The 13,979-nt window shown below is 40.1% G+C and overlaps 1 protein-coding gene across 1 annotated transcript in view; it reads left to right on the forward strand.

The window, feature by feature from the left end:
• The first annotated feature begins 165 nt into the window (after positions 1 to 165).
• Positions 166 to 13,979, forward strand: part of Ncbp1 (nuclear cap binding protein subunit 1) — a 54,027-nt gene continuing 40,213 nt past the window's right edge. Inside the window, exons 1-4 of the mRNA XM_045145250.1 lie at positions 166 to 494; positions 8,475 to 8,563; positions 9,387 to 9,487; positions 11,806 to 11,962. Coding sequence (XP_045001185.1) covers positions 461 to 494; positions 8,475 to 8,563; positions 9,387 to 9,487; positions 11,806 to 11,962 — 381 coding nt within the window. The 5' untranslated portion in view covers positions 166 to 460. The remainder of the gene's footprint in view (positions 495 to 8,474; positions 8,564 to 9,386; positions 9,488 to 11,805; positions 11,963 to 13,979) is intronic.

Here is a 13,979-nt window from a genome sequence, read left to right on the forward strand (position 1 = left end):
CCACCCGGCGCGCGCGCGTGCGCAGGAAGACGCTGGGAACGTCACGTCACCTCGCCCCGGAAGTCCTCGCGGCGTCAGCGCAGGGGCTGCCGGGCAAACACGGTGAGACGCGACTGCTCCGGCTCGGGCTCGTGCTGGAAGAGGCGGCCCTTTCCGCGTGGCCCCGGAAGGACACCGAGCGGAAGGCGGGAGGAGGGAACAGCCGGCGGCGGAGGCAGCCCCTGAACAGGCCGGCTGCGTGCAGACCGGAGTCCCCGTGGTTCAGTGAGTGTCCGGACACCGGCCCTCCGCAGCCGAGCCCACTCGAAGACTCACCCCTCGCGCTTCCGGGAGCCGTCGCGAGCCAGTGCGCCTGCGCGCCGACCGACCCGCGCGCCTCGCTGATCGGGACCCGGCCGGCGGCAGCCTGACCGTCCGGTGTTGCTTGGCGGCTCGGCTCGGCTGCGCAGCTGCGGGCAGCATGTCGCGGAGGCGGCACAGCGACGAGAACGATGGTGAGTGCCGCAGGGGCCGCGTCCTGGTGGGGTCTTTAGGGAAGCCTTGGAGGAAGTGGGCTGGCGCCGTGCGGGTGTGGCCAGGCAGCTTCTGGAAAGAGCCAGCCTCCCCGCAGCCCCGACTGCTCGGATCCTGGGCCGGGTGAAGCCGTGGGCAGCCCCCGTGTCTCCCAAGGACCTTTCAGATGTGTCCCCACACCGCCGGAGGAAAGTGCACCTGCATCGGTGTCGCCACCTCTTCACGGGGGTGATGGCCATCCCCTGGTTCAGAAATTGGTTTTCATCCTCAAAGCAGCACTCTCTTGGAAGACGCAGTCTGCTTAGAAAGAAAGCCGCGACAGAGATCTGATGAATTGCAACCTGAACTCTCCACCCCTGCATCGCTGATCCGCCCTCTCTCGGGCTGCAGGGAACGACTTTAGTCTCTTACCCACACCCGCGAGGCCATCAATAAACACATGCTGTTCCGTTAGATTGGCCTTAAGCATATTTTCCCGTGTAAGAAAGTGCACGAAAACTTAACCCGAGAAGAGCAGGACTTCTCGTGTCCATTTGGATACTCCTGTGTCTGTCTGCCTGGAGGTCATAGTGATGTCATCATAAAAAACCAAGGATTTGCTAGGTTAAACAGAAAAAAGTGTTTAGTTTACAGAAGAGCATTTCAGTCAGTCAGGGGCACATGTCCACATAAAAGCGTGAGAATAGGGCTGGAGAGATGACTTAGCCGTTAAGCGCTTGCCTGTGAAGTCTAAGGACCCCGGTTCGAGGCTCGGTTCCCCAGGTCCCACGTTAGCCAGATGCACAAGGGGGCGCACGCGTCTGGAGTTCGTTTGCAGAGGCTGGAAGCCCTGGCGCGCCCATTCTCTCTCTGTCCCTCTATCTGTCTTTCTCTCTGTGTCTGTCGCTCTCAAATAAATAAATAAAAATAAAACATTTTTTAAAAAGCGTGAGAATAACTGAAGAATGTGTATCCTTAAAAAGGTTGACGGAAAACTTTAGAACCCAAAGGTTTAGGGTTAAAGCCAGACTTCTGTTACTTTGTGATCTTGCTCAGATTGTTAAACTTCCCTAAACCTTAGTCTGTAATGAGGAATACTCATTCTTATTTTTGGTGTGTCTAGGGGTAAAATGAAATAATACATGTAACTAACGGCTCGTGATGGTATTTATTTTATCACCTGTTAACATCTCAGAGGAGGCGATAAATACTGACAAATGCATCACCCTAAGAAAAAAACAAGCAGAAAATTTTCATAGGTTTAATGCTCTCTTGGAATGTTAACAGAATTAAAGGTAGAGATAGAATCACATGTATTTAAATTTTAATTTAATCAGTGAAATACCAGTTTTCTGCTAATTAATGACTTGAGAGACTATTCTAAGGATCTAAAGACTGTCATTACCACAGGGAATGACTTTTAGTGCCTAGATACACCAGTGAGAGCAAATCCATGGCTTTCCAGTATGTAGGCATAACTGTTCTGCATTAACCAGGAGGCATCTTGTAGAACCTTTGTATAGGACATAGACAATACAGTTTGCTTTGCTTTGTATTTGGATAGCCAGAGACTAATCTGCTTGAAGTCATGAATTGGATTTTTGAGAAATTTTTTTTGCTTTTTCCATTTTCTTTGTCATATACTTTCTTCATCCTTTATTTCCAGAGTAGTCCTGAAGTGAGGGTGAAAAATTATTTAATTAAGAAAGACAGGGAGAAAGAGGCAGAGAGAGAAGAGAGAGAGAATGGGCTGCCAGGGCCTCCAGCCACCGCAAATGAATTCCAGACGCGTGTGCTACCTTGTGCACTTGGTGTACCTGTAGTGGCTCCTGGGGAGGTGGGGTTGAACCTGGGTCCTTTGGCTTTGCAGGCAAGTGCCTTAACCACTAAGACATCTTTCCTGCCCTAAAATTGCTTTTGCTTTAGTTATTAGGTTTGCTTAACTTTCTTGGAGTTGGTTCTTTTACTCCCACTGGCAGCTAAATCACTGTCCCATTTGGGTTGTAAATAAGCAAAAGTGATATAAAATTAGGCATTCATTAATCAAAATCTATTATGGTAAGCACTTTAATAATGGACAGAGTTTATAGTTCCTCTTGGTAGTGCAGAAATTTGGAACTTTTTACATTATCACAGTTTGGTGACAGAACAGCTAAGGTTTAGTGATCTTCTATCTTTAGTGATCAAATATTTTGAATGTTTTTTAGTAATGTAGCTACATTATTTTAAAATAAATATTAGAAGCCAGGCATGATGTGCATACCTTTTATTCCAGCACTTGAGAGGTTGAGGTAGAAAGATTAATTCAAGACAAGACTGGACTAGAGTGAATTCCAGGTTACCCTGGGCTAGCTAGAGTGAGACCCTTCTTCAATTGATTGATTGATTAATAGATTGACAGATAAAATTAGGAACTCAACTATTAGAGAAAGTATTTATCTTAAAGACTAGGTATTGCTACAGTTTGAATTAGGTGTATATGTCTAAGCATTTCTGGGTTATTGTCAGCTCTTACCAGTTTCTGATTCCTCTGACCTTCCATATGCTTGGTTGTGTATAGTCTGTCCTCTGCATTTATGGGCTCTGCATCCCAGCATTCAACTAAATGGTTATGAGATATTGGGCGGTGGGGGGGGGGGGAAGCATGGAATTGGCCTTGGCCTTAGTACTAAACTTGTGCTTACTTTTTTGAAGTTATTATTTCCTGAGCAATAAATTAACAACATGCCACTTACATTGTATTAGATACTGTAAATAATCTAGAGATGACTTAAAGTATAGAGATGTGCACAGATGATATGCAAATACTATACTATTTTTTATAAGGGATTCAAATGATTTGTGGGTTAGGGGTAGGGTCCCATGGATACCAAGGACAACTTTATAATTAAGACTTGTCAAACAGTCTCCTAACTAGTTGCTTGCTATACAGCAGGGGACGGTTTAAAAGTGAAGGCTCCTTTCCAGTGTAGTCTGACAAAAAACAAAACAAAACAAAAAAACAGTCAAGTATAGTATATCATGATCACAAGTACTGTGGAGAGGGATAAAGTGAGGCATATGGTGGACAGTGCTGTGAAGGAAAACTGGTCAGATAAGACCGTAGTGATGATGGCATCTGATCAAAGACTTGCAGGATGTAAGGGACCAACCCATATGGCTGTCTGAGAGTAATCACAGGGAAACTGAGTGCAAGGTCATTAAGACTCAAGTGTTCCTGTCTGTTTATAGACCAACAAGGAAACCGTTGTTGCTAGAACAGAGAACATGGGATGAACATTGTAGGAGATAAGATCAGAGTTTAGCAGTCTTCCATTTAAAAACAGTTTTTGTTTTTTGTTTTTCTGAGGTAGGGTCTCACTCTAGCTCAGGCTGACTGGAATTCACTATGTAGTCTCAGGGTGGCCTCGAACTCATGCCAATCCTCCTACCTCTGCCTCCTAAGTGCTGGGATTAAAGGTGTGTGCCACCACGCCTGGCTCATTTAAAAACATTTTTGTATTGAGACTGTACTATCCAGGATTCATGGAGACAAGGTTAGACTGTATCAGTAAAGTTGCTGTATGCATTTTTTGGACAAGGAAAGGAATATCCTAAATGGAAAGTAATGTATATGGAAACTAATCCAGTACTAACTTTATAGACTTCTTAAAACTCTCAGGACTGGAGAGATGGCTCAACGGTTACACAGCTTGCCTGCAATGCCTAATCACCCAGGTTTGATTTTCTAGTACCCACATAAAGCCAGATGCAAAAATGGTGCAGGCATCTGGAGTTCATTTGCAGTGGCTGGAGTGCACATTCACTATATTTTCTTTCTCCTCTCTCCCTCTGTCCTTCCCCCACCCTGTTCTCTCCTCTCCTTACAGATGAATAAATTTTTTAAAATTGTCTCCAAAGCTCTTCAATTTGTGTAGAATATACATTTTATAGGTGTTAAATCCATTGTTTTGTTGATATGAAGGGATTCAGTTTGTTCAAATCTTAGCCAAAACCCCATAAAACTCCATTTGAGCTTAGAGTTAGGTCTTTATCTTTTAGATTTTTTTAAAAAAATATTTTATTTTTATTTATTTGATAGAGAAAGGGGGAGAGAATGGGTGCACCAGGGCCTTCAGCCTCTGCAAATGAACTCCAGATGTGTGCGCCTTCTTTCTTATGCATCTGGCTAACGTGGGTCCTGGGGAATTGAACCTGGGTCCTTTGGCTTTACAGGCAAACACTAACCCCTAAGCCATCCCTCCAGCCCTGTCTTTTAGATTTTGACTATTTTTTAACTTAATTATAGAAAAAAAATGAACAGAGGCAAAGTAGTTGGTTATTCCTAGTGGGTGCATACTTTGTTTCAGATGTGGTATTTTTTTAACTTAAAAAAGTTATTTATTTGAGAGAGAACGAAGCAACAAGCGAGAAAGAGAATGGGCACACCAGAGCCTCCAGCCACTGCAAACGAACTCCAGATGCATGCCCCACCATGTGCATCTAGCTTATGTAGGTACTGGAGAATTGAACCTGGGTCTGTAGGTTTCACATGCAAGTGCCTTAACCACTAAGGCATCTCTCCAGCTCCAGATGTGGTATTTTTTAAAGTATTTTTATTTACTTATTTATTTAACAGAGAAAGAGGGAGAGAGAATGAGAATGGGCATGTCAGGGTCTCCAGTTACTGCAAATGAACTCCAGACATGTGCGCCCCTTGTGCATCTGGCTAACGTGGGTTCTGGGGAATTGAACCAGGCTCCTTTGGCTTTGCAGGCAAAGGCCTTAATCGCTAAGCCATCCCTCCAGCCCCAGATGTAGTAGTTTGATGTTTTAAGTCTTAGAAATCTGCACTGCCATGCCTGGCTCAAGCAGTATTCTTTTTAAAAAAAAATTATTTTAAATTATCTGAGAGAGAGAGAGAAAAGGGCAGATAGAGAAAGAGAGAATGGGCACACCAGGTCCTCTAGCCACTGCATATGAACTCCAGACACTTGTACCCCCTTGTGCATCTGGCTTACATGGGTCCTGGGGAATTGAACCTTGGTCCTTAGGCTTTGCAGGCAAGTGCCTTCACCTCTGAGTCATCTTGCCAGCCCCACAAGCAGTATTCTTTAAAAAAAAAATTATTTATTTATTTATTTATGTGACAGAGAGAAAGAGAATGAGAATGAATGAATGGGTATGCCAGGGCCTCCAGCTACAGCAAACAAACTCCAGGTGTGTGCCCTCTTGTGCATCTGGCTAATGTGGGACTTGGGGAATCTAGCCTGGGTCTTTTGGCTTTGCAGGCAAAAGCCTTAACTGCTAAGCCATCCCTCCAGCCCCACCCACAAGCAGTATTCCCAATGAAGGTATTCTACTTTCCTATGCTCTCACACAGATTCTGCTATTACTGTCTATGGGTTCAGATTATGGTTATATCTCCTCTTCCCCCACTTCATATTCTTTCACTTTTCAGGTGAGAGTATGGTATCTTTTTACCAATTAGTACATTCTGCCTCCTGCCATTCTCCAAATTGACCTTTAGAATAGGCATAGTGAAAGGGGGGGGGTGCAGTTTAGAGATACAACTGTTTGCCTGTATTTTCTCATTTTCCTTAGAAATCCTGTGTTTTCCTGCAATACTGTTTTCCCCGTGTCAGGCTTACAAGGGGGTCTGAGAAGATTGTTAAAAAGACAGAAATAAATCTCAACTGGAACAAGCTAGCCATATAGTTAGAAAGACTGGAGGTGAGATAAAGGGTTAGTAAAGTAGACGAACCAGAAAGAAGAGAACAGTGGTTGTGGTTAAAGGAAGAGAGAAAAAAAAAAAAAACTCCTCATTTTTCAGTGCATGTCTTCCCTGAATCTTACCTAAAATTTGTTTTTGAAGAATAATGAAGATTGCTATTAATACAATATGCTTTGTAGAACGGTTTCTCAACAGCAACACTGTTGGTATTTGGGCTGGATTACTTGTTGGGATACCCTATGCAGTGTGGGGTGTTTAGCATCATCATTGGTCTCTACCCACTACATGCCGGTTGTACTCCCTTGTAAAAGTTGAAAATGTCTCCATGGACTGCCAGGGCCACACCCAGTTGAAAACTGTTGCTCTAGAAAGCATTTATTTATGTCCTGGTCAGTATTTTATAAACATTATGTCAAATAAGTTTTCTTTGGTATATGAACCCTGGAAACAAAAGATCTTTGTATGGTTGGTTCTTCAGGTAGTAGACCTTTAATAGATGATGTGGCTTAGATTTAAACTTAAGAATCAAGGTTACTGATTACTCTGTTTCACAAACTTCCACAACTTTGCATAGACAGATATTTCAGGACTACATTTCAGTTGTGCCTCTGCATGAATGTTACATTTTTTTGTGGCATTATTCCTTCAAAGTTAAATGCAATCGTTATTTAAACCAAATTAATGCTGGTATTAAGGGATTGGAAACTGGAGCACGGTATGTTGCCTTTTATAATAATAATTCCTTTGATCCTGTTTGAATAGCAATTAATTGGTTTTGATTAGAACTTCAGGTTCATTTTGTATGTGAAGATCAAACATATAAGTCACTGGAAAAAAACTATTTTTTAAATATATTTTCTTTATTTATTTGAGAGAGAGAAAAAGAGGGAGAGAGAGAATGGGCACATCAGGGCATCCAGCCACTGCAAATGAACTCCAGTTGCATGTGCCCTGTTGTGCATCTGGCTTATGTGGGTCCTGGAGAATGGAGCCAGGATCCTTTTGGCTTTGTAGGCAAATGTCTTAACTTCTACGCCATCTCTCCAGCCCTGGAAAAACTTTTAACATCCAAATATAGGATAGCTGGATGCTGTGTTTTATGAGAAGCACCATACATTTCAAGCCAGATATTTCAAAGTCCAGTAGATGATTAGAACTCTATAAAAATAGTTTAATTCCACTCGCTGTTCAGGTTTAAAGAAGACTGAAATTACATGTAACTTACTGTTAAATAATGCTATATCCAGCTGCCAATTTTTTCTTAGGGCAGATTGCCAGCCACATGAGAGCTATATTATAAATTTCTTATGCACGTGCTATTTAATAATAATATAATTGCTGGAAATAAAAAATTAAATTATCAGGAGACTAGCCAATATTAATGTAACGACAGTATCATGTTCAATTGTATACTATTAACGTTTAAGTCTCATGTTATTTCTCAGGAAGATTTAAGAGTTAATTGCTCAGACACTTGTAAAGCAAATGAGGAATCTTAGTGTTTTATATTCTCTTTTTTGGTAGTTTTCATCTTCATACCTAATGCAAGAGCTTTCTTGTTCTTTTTTAAATCAAAAATTTCCAAAGCATTTAAACTTGCTTTTGTAAGCTTATTTTACCAGTTTACACAATGATCAAATTGCATCATTAGATTAAAGTACTGCTGGCATTATCAGGTCTAAGAACAAGCAGTTAAGGGTCAGTAAACAACACAAGTTGAAAGAATAGAGTAGGAATGTTCTATTATTAGTGTTTAGCATGTGTTGGTGCCAGTTCAATCTGCCCACAGAAAACCACATACACTTAATGTGACTAAATAATGCTTTCTGGAGTTATTGCATATAGAGGCCATAAGAGTGGGTGAGACTGTGGTTAATCTAGTCTAGTCAGAAACAAGGATCAGTAAAGAGCTTCTACTCTGTTAAAAAAAAATATGTACATAGATGGGAGGAGGGAGAGTGCATGAGCACAAGCAAGCCTGGTAGAAAAGATTGAAGTATAAAAACAATTTTTGTGATAGCAGATTTATCATTTTTTAAAAATATTTTATTTATTTGAGAGAGAGAAAGGCAGACAGAGAGAGAATAGGTGCACCAGGGCCTCCAGCCACTGCAAACTCCAAATGCATGCCCCACCTTGTGCATCTGTCTTACATGGGTCCTGGGGAATTGAACCGAGGTCCTTTGGCTTTGCAGGCAAATGCCTTAACTGCTAAGCCATCTATCTCTCCAGTCCTCATGTTTGTTTGTTTTTAATGTTGCTGAAATAGGTGGACAGCCTCACAAAAGAAGAAAAACCTTTGATGCAAATAAAACGGAAGAACATTTGGAATTTTTAATATGCAAAGTAGGAGAAAAGGTATGCACCAAGTTACATAGATTGCCAAAAGGTTAGGATTGTGATTGACTGTACTTTAATTTCTGCAGTTGAAAACTGGTTGATCTAAGGTTTAGATAAAACTTTTATTACAGTGCAACTGTGTTCACAAAGTGAATGCATTTTGAAACTCCTGGGATTCAGATAATTGAATTTCTAATTATTAGTAATTTTCGTAGATGCCTTAAAACAAACCTAGGGAATAATTCTTTCAGTTTATAAATGACCTGAGCCAGAGAGTTGGATACTTGAGTCAAATAGTGAATTAGTAAGAAAGCTAGACCATAGCCTATAGTATCCTCCCTTTTAAAAAAAATAGATATATTTTTAACATTTTTTTGTTTATTTTTATTTATTTATTTCAGTGACAGAGAGAGAAAGAGAGAATAGGTGCACCAGGGCCTCCAGCCACAGCAAATGAACTCCAGATGCATGTGCCACCTTGTGCATCTGGCTTACATGGGGACCGGGGAATCGAGCCTTGAACCAAGGCCTTAGGCTTCACAAACAAGGGCTTAACCACTAAGTCATCTTCCATGTCCTCCCATTTTTAATTGTTATTCTCCCTAGACCACTATTTTTTTTGTTGTTGTTAGATTTCATTGATACTCTTTAATGAAACATGCTTCTAAAGAGTAGCAACTATCTCAGTTGTTTTATGCCATTAGTTCTTGCTCTCTTCACCACAAAATTTTAGTACTTTATGCATAGAAGACCCTAATATCTTTATGGTCATCTAGAAAAGTTCATTTAATTCACTGATTACTGAGTACTTGACAGATAATTAATGTGTTGTCCTCTACAGAGTGCCTGCTCTTTGGAGAGCAATCTGGAAGGTTTGGCTGGTGTTTTGGAAGCTGATCTTCCTAACTACAAGAGCACGATCTTAAGGATTCTTTGTACAGTGTATGTATGCAAAAGATTTATGAATCTAGGTGGTAATATATTATCTACTCTTATATACTTTGGGACATGTTCAAAAGATGTGTTATGTATATAATTGGCTTTCCTTCTATCCAAAAATTTGTACTAATGAAATGTTCACCTAAGGCCTAATTTTTTTTTTAAAGATAAATAGGAAGAAAACTGTTTTCCCTGTTTTGAATCTTAGAACTTTAGAATCATTTGAATTAACTTTCAAAATAAGAAAGCAAATGACAGTAGACTTCTCAGATACACACACATACTTTTTTTTAAAGTATAGCTCGTTTTTGCATTCTAAAAATGTACATGCAGAGGAGGCTTGGGAGATGGCTTTATGGGTAAGAATACTTGCCATGTAAACATGAGGGCCTGATTCACCCTGGTTTTGATTTTTCAGCTTCCATGTAAATAGCTAGGTGTGGCCACAAATGCCTGTAATCCCAGTCCTTTATGGAGCAGAGACAGAGAATTACTGTGGTTTGCTGGTCATGTACTTTGACCTAAAATGACATCTCCAGGTTTAATGAGAGACTCAGTCTCAAAGAAACACATATGAGCAATAGAAGAGGACACCTATTCTCCTCTGTCCTCTGCAGAGTGTATGTATCTACATCCACACATAAATAGATACCATACCATATATATGTACACATGCTTGTGTGCGTGCAAAAAAAGTCCGCACAAAGAGAAACTACCAGTGGATTTCATTTTAACCTCACTTAGTTGAATTTGGTTTAAGTTTTTTTTTTTAATTTTTTTTGTTCAATTTTTATTAATTTATTTGAGAGTGACAGAGAGAGAGAAAGAGACAGGGAGAGAGAGATTGAGAAAGGGTGCGCCAGGGCTTCCAGCCACTGCAAACGAACTCCAGACGCGTGCGCCCCCTTGTGCATCTGGCTAACGTGGGACCTGGGGAACCGAGCCTCGAACCAGGGTCCTTAGGCTTCACAGGCAAGCGCTTAACCGCTAAGCCATCTCTCCAGCCCTGGTTTAAGTTTTTTAAAGGAATCCAATTACTATTCATAAAGACATATCCCTAGACTACAAGACTATGAAAAAATCATTTTTGGCTATCCCTTTGTTTTGAAAGTATTCATTAGAGAATCATACTAGCTAGTGTGAAAATTTCATTGGAAGCCATGTTTACTTGCTTGTATAAGACTGGGTTGGTATTGCTTGCAGTGTTTTATTTATTTACTTATTTTTTATTTGCAAGCAGAGATAGAGAAGACACGGACAGACAGGTACACACCAGGACCTCTAGCTGCTGCAAAAGAACTCCAGATGCATGTGCCACTTTGTGCATATGGCTTTACATGGGTACTGAGGAACTGAACCAGGGTTGTTAGATTTTGTAGGCAAGTGCCTTAATCACTGAGCCAGCCCATTATTATTTATTATTTGCTTTTCTTATTTTGAGCTAGTATCTGAAAGCCACCTTAATTAGGAAGCAACATTTGCTCTCTCCTTTTTCCAAAGGCTTATTATTATAATTCTTTTCTCTACTTTTCAAATGACTCCAGTGAAATCAGCACAGAGTAAGCAATTTTATATTTACACTAGAATATCACATATTAAGAATTATGCTATGACCTTGAATGAAACTGGATATAATTGTTAACTTTTTTTTTTCTTTTAGTTTTTCAAGGTAGGGTTTCACTCTAGCCCAGGCTGACCTGGAATTCACTATGTAGTCTCAGGGTTGTGGCAAACTCAAGGTGATCCTCCTACCTCTGCCTCACGAATGCTGGGATTAAGGACATGTGTCACCACACCTGACTTTATCTTTCATGAACAAGTAGAATAATGTTTTTCAAAGTGGAATTTTAGTCACATGACATTTGGTTAGCTAAGATTAGAAACTCAGAATGCTCTGTTCCCCCTTAATGATTCTGCATTAAAGGATCTTTTTTTTGTGGTACATTTCTGAGATAGTTTGCCATGGAAACCTTTTTCTGTGTAACTATTACTCACTTCCACCAAACACATTTGAAGAAAAACAGGTCTTAGCGTTAGTTATATTTGTTTTAGTGTGGTAACTTCACAAGTAAACTGTTTAACTTTTGAATTAATAACTAAATAACTAAAATGAAAAATTGTGGGGACTATATCTATGACATAGGACTTTTAACTTTACTGACAAACTCCGCATATAATATGCTTTTCTGAAGTTGTTTTGAAGACATAGTTAAAAGTAATTGTGTTCCTAAGTTAATTGATGAAAAGAGCTTTATATGAAATCAGTAATTTAACATAATGTCTTTGTTTTGGGGATTGTCTTGTATGGATTCTCAAATCAGTGCACGTCTGTTACCTGAGAAGTTGACAATTTATACAACACTAGTTGGACTGCTGAATGCCAGGAATTACAACTTTGGTGGAGAATTTGTAGAAGCTATGATTCGCCAACTTAAAGAGTCACTAAAAGGAAACAATTATAATGAAGCTGTATATTTGGTAAGTTACTTTTTTGTAAATTAGAACTTGTGTTGGAATGTAGGGAAGGGTCCGAGCCATAGCCAAATCATTACCCTTTATACTGAGATTTTCCCCCACCCTACTCATTCCCGGAGCTTCTGTTTGGGAAGCCATTCTCATGGTTATTTAAGGTACCAAAGAGCTCCTTACTGAACCTATGGCTTGTTTTTGTTGTGAAAACTGGTCCACTTTCTTACAGCAGTGATTCTCTGTATTATTTTCTGACCCCCTGGTTCCTGCAGTACTACTTCAAAAGTCCTGCTGCCCAGCCCCCAATCTTTGACTCCTGTCTCCTTTTCACTGAATCATCTTCCTTTGCCCCTTAAACTTTTGTGTTTCAAAAGATTGTATCTGCACTGTCTTTTAAACATTTTCTCATAGCTTCATAAACCAACTTTATATTGATGGTACCACCAAATTTATAAACTGTATCTCCAACTTTACCCTTTTTCTCAAGCTCCAAACTTGTGCCCCAAGTGAGATACAAGTATACCCCTGAGATACTTTACCTAAAAGTTCATAGATTTATATGTTATTTTTTACATCTTTCCTCTCTTCAGCTCATTCACAGTCTTCTTACCTAATTGTTTTGCATCTAAGTTTTCTGCTTTTCATGTTGTAGTAGCATTAGAATGATCTTTCTGTAACTAGCCTCTGCTAGTGTTAGCTACTGGCTAAAAGCCTCAGTTTCTGTTTTCTACAGTGGGTAGTATTTAAAATCTAGCGCAGGTAGGTTGCAAGAAGTAAATATTAGAACCTTTTTATCTTCAGTGGAAGTAGAATTAAGCTTTACTAACATTTGCTACATAGGTTAATAGTAATCCAGTATGTATTATATAAAAATATACATATGTTGAAGATAAGTGATAAAATTATTTTTTATTGAGTATACACAATCAGAAATCTGTTAGGCTGTTGGATTAAATTCCTGACCTTTCATTATTGCTCCAATCTGCTTTCCTTTTTTGTCTTTTAAATATATATTTGTAAGCAGAGAGAGATAGAAGACAGACAGAATGAGCACAACAGGGCCTTAAGCCACTGCAAATGGACTCCATCCAGATGCATGTGGCACTTTGTACATCTGACTCCACATGGGCACTGGGAAATCAAGTTCTGATTGTTAGGCTCTATAGGCAAGTACTTTAACCACCGAGCCATCTCCTCAACCTTCCAATCTGCTTTCTTTTTCCTTGCCTCCATACACCCTCCAGCTATATGAAAATTACTTGCATAGGCTGTGGAGATAGTTCATTCAGTAAACTGCTTGCCTCACAAGCATGATGATCTGAGTTTGATGCCAAGTACCTACATGGTTGCCAATCCCAGTACTGGAGAGACAGAAATAGGCAAATCCCTGAAGCTTGCTGGCCACCAGTCTAGTCTGATTGGTGAGCTCTTGGCCTGTGAAAAACACTGTCTTAAGAGGCAGATGGCATTCCTGAGGATGATTCCTGAGGCTGTCTTCTAGCCTTCTCTTATACATCTGTGCACATACATCCAACCACAGAAAGAAAAAGAAAACAAACTTGCAGAGCTCTGCAGCTTGTTTTTAAACCCCTCTGCCTAGAATTGCTTCTTTGATCTTCACTTGAATGCTTTACTCATGCTTTATGACCTAGCCCAATATGTTCTCCTCATGATGCTTTCTCCTAGCTCATTTATCACTGGTTCTGAGGGCACTTTTTAATATACTTTTTCATATAGGAGTCATCTCTTTCTGTTTGAAATTATGCTTGTCCCAAAGAGACTGAGTCCTCCTAAATGTCTATTTAACCTTGGCACACAATAAATAATCTCTTATAATTTCTCCTTCTCTGATTCAGTGAAAATTATTCCCAGCCAAACAGAAAAGCCGACTTAAGACTTCAACAGTAGGTTGAAGTGATTAGAATATTTTACTGTCTAGATACTATAGTATAGCAGAGACACCTGTAAATTCACATATACCTGCCTAACACTAGTGTCTCTGTCCCAACTATTCAACTATGTTGTT

Source organism: Jaculus jaculus, chromosome 1 (assembly GCF_020740685.1).
Source record: "Jaculus jaculus isolate mJacJac1 chromosome 1, mJacJac1.mat.Y.cur, whole genome shotgun sequence".
Classification (NCBI taxonomy): Eukaryota; Metazoa; Chordata; class Mammalia; order Rodentia; family Dipodidae; genus Jaculus; species Jaculus jaculus.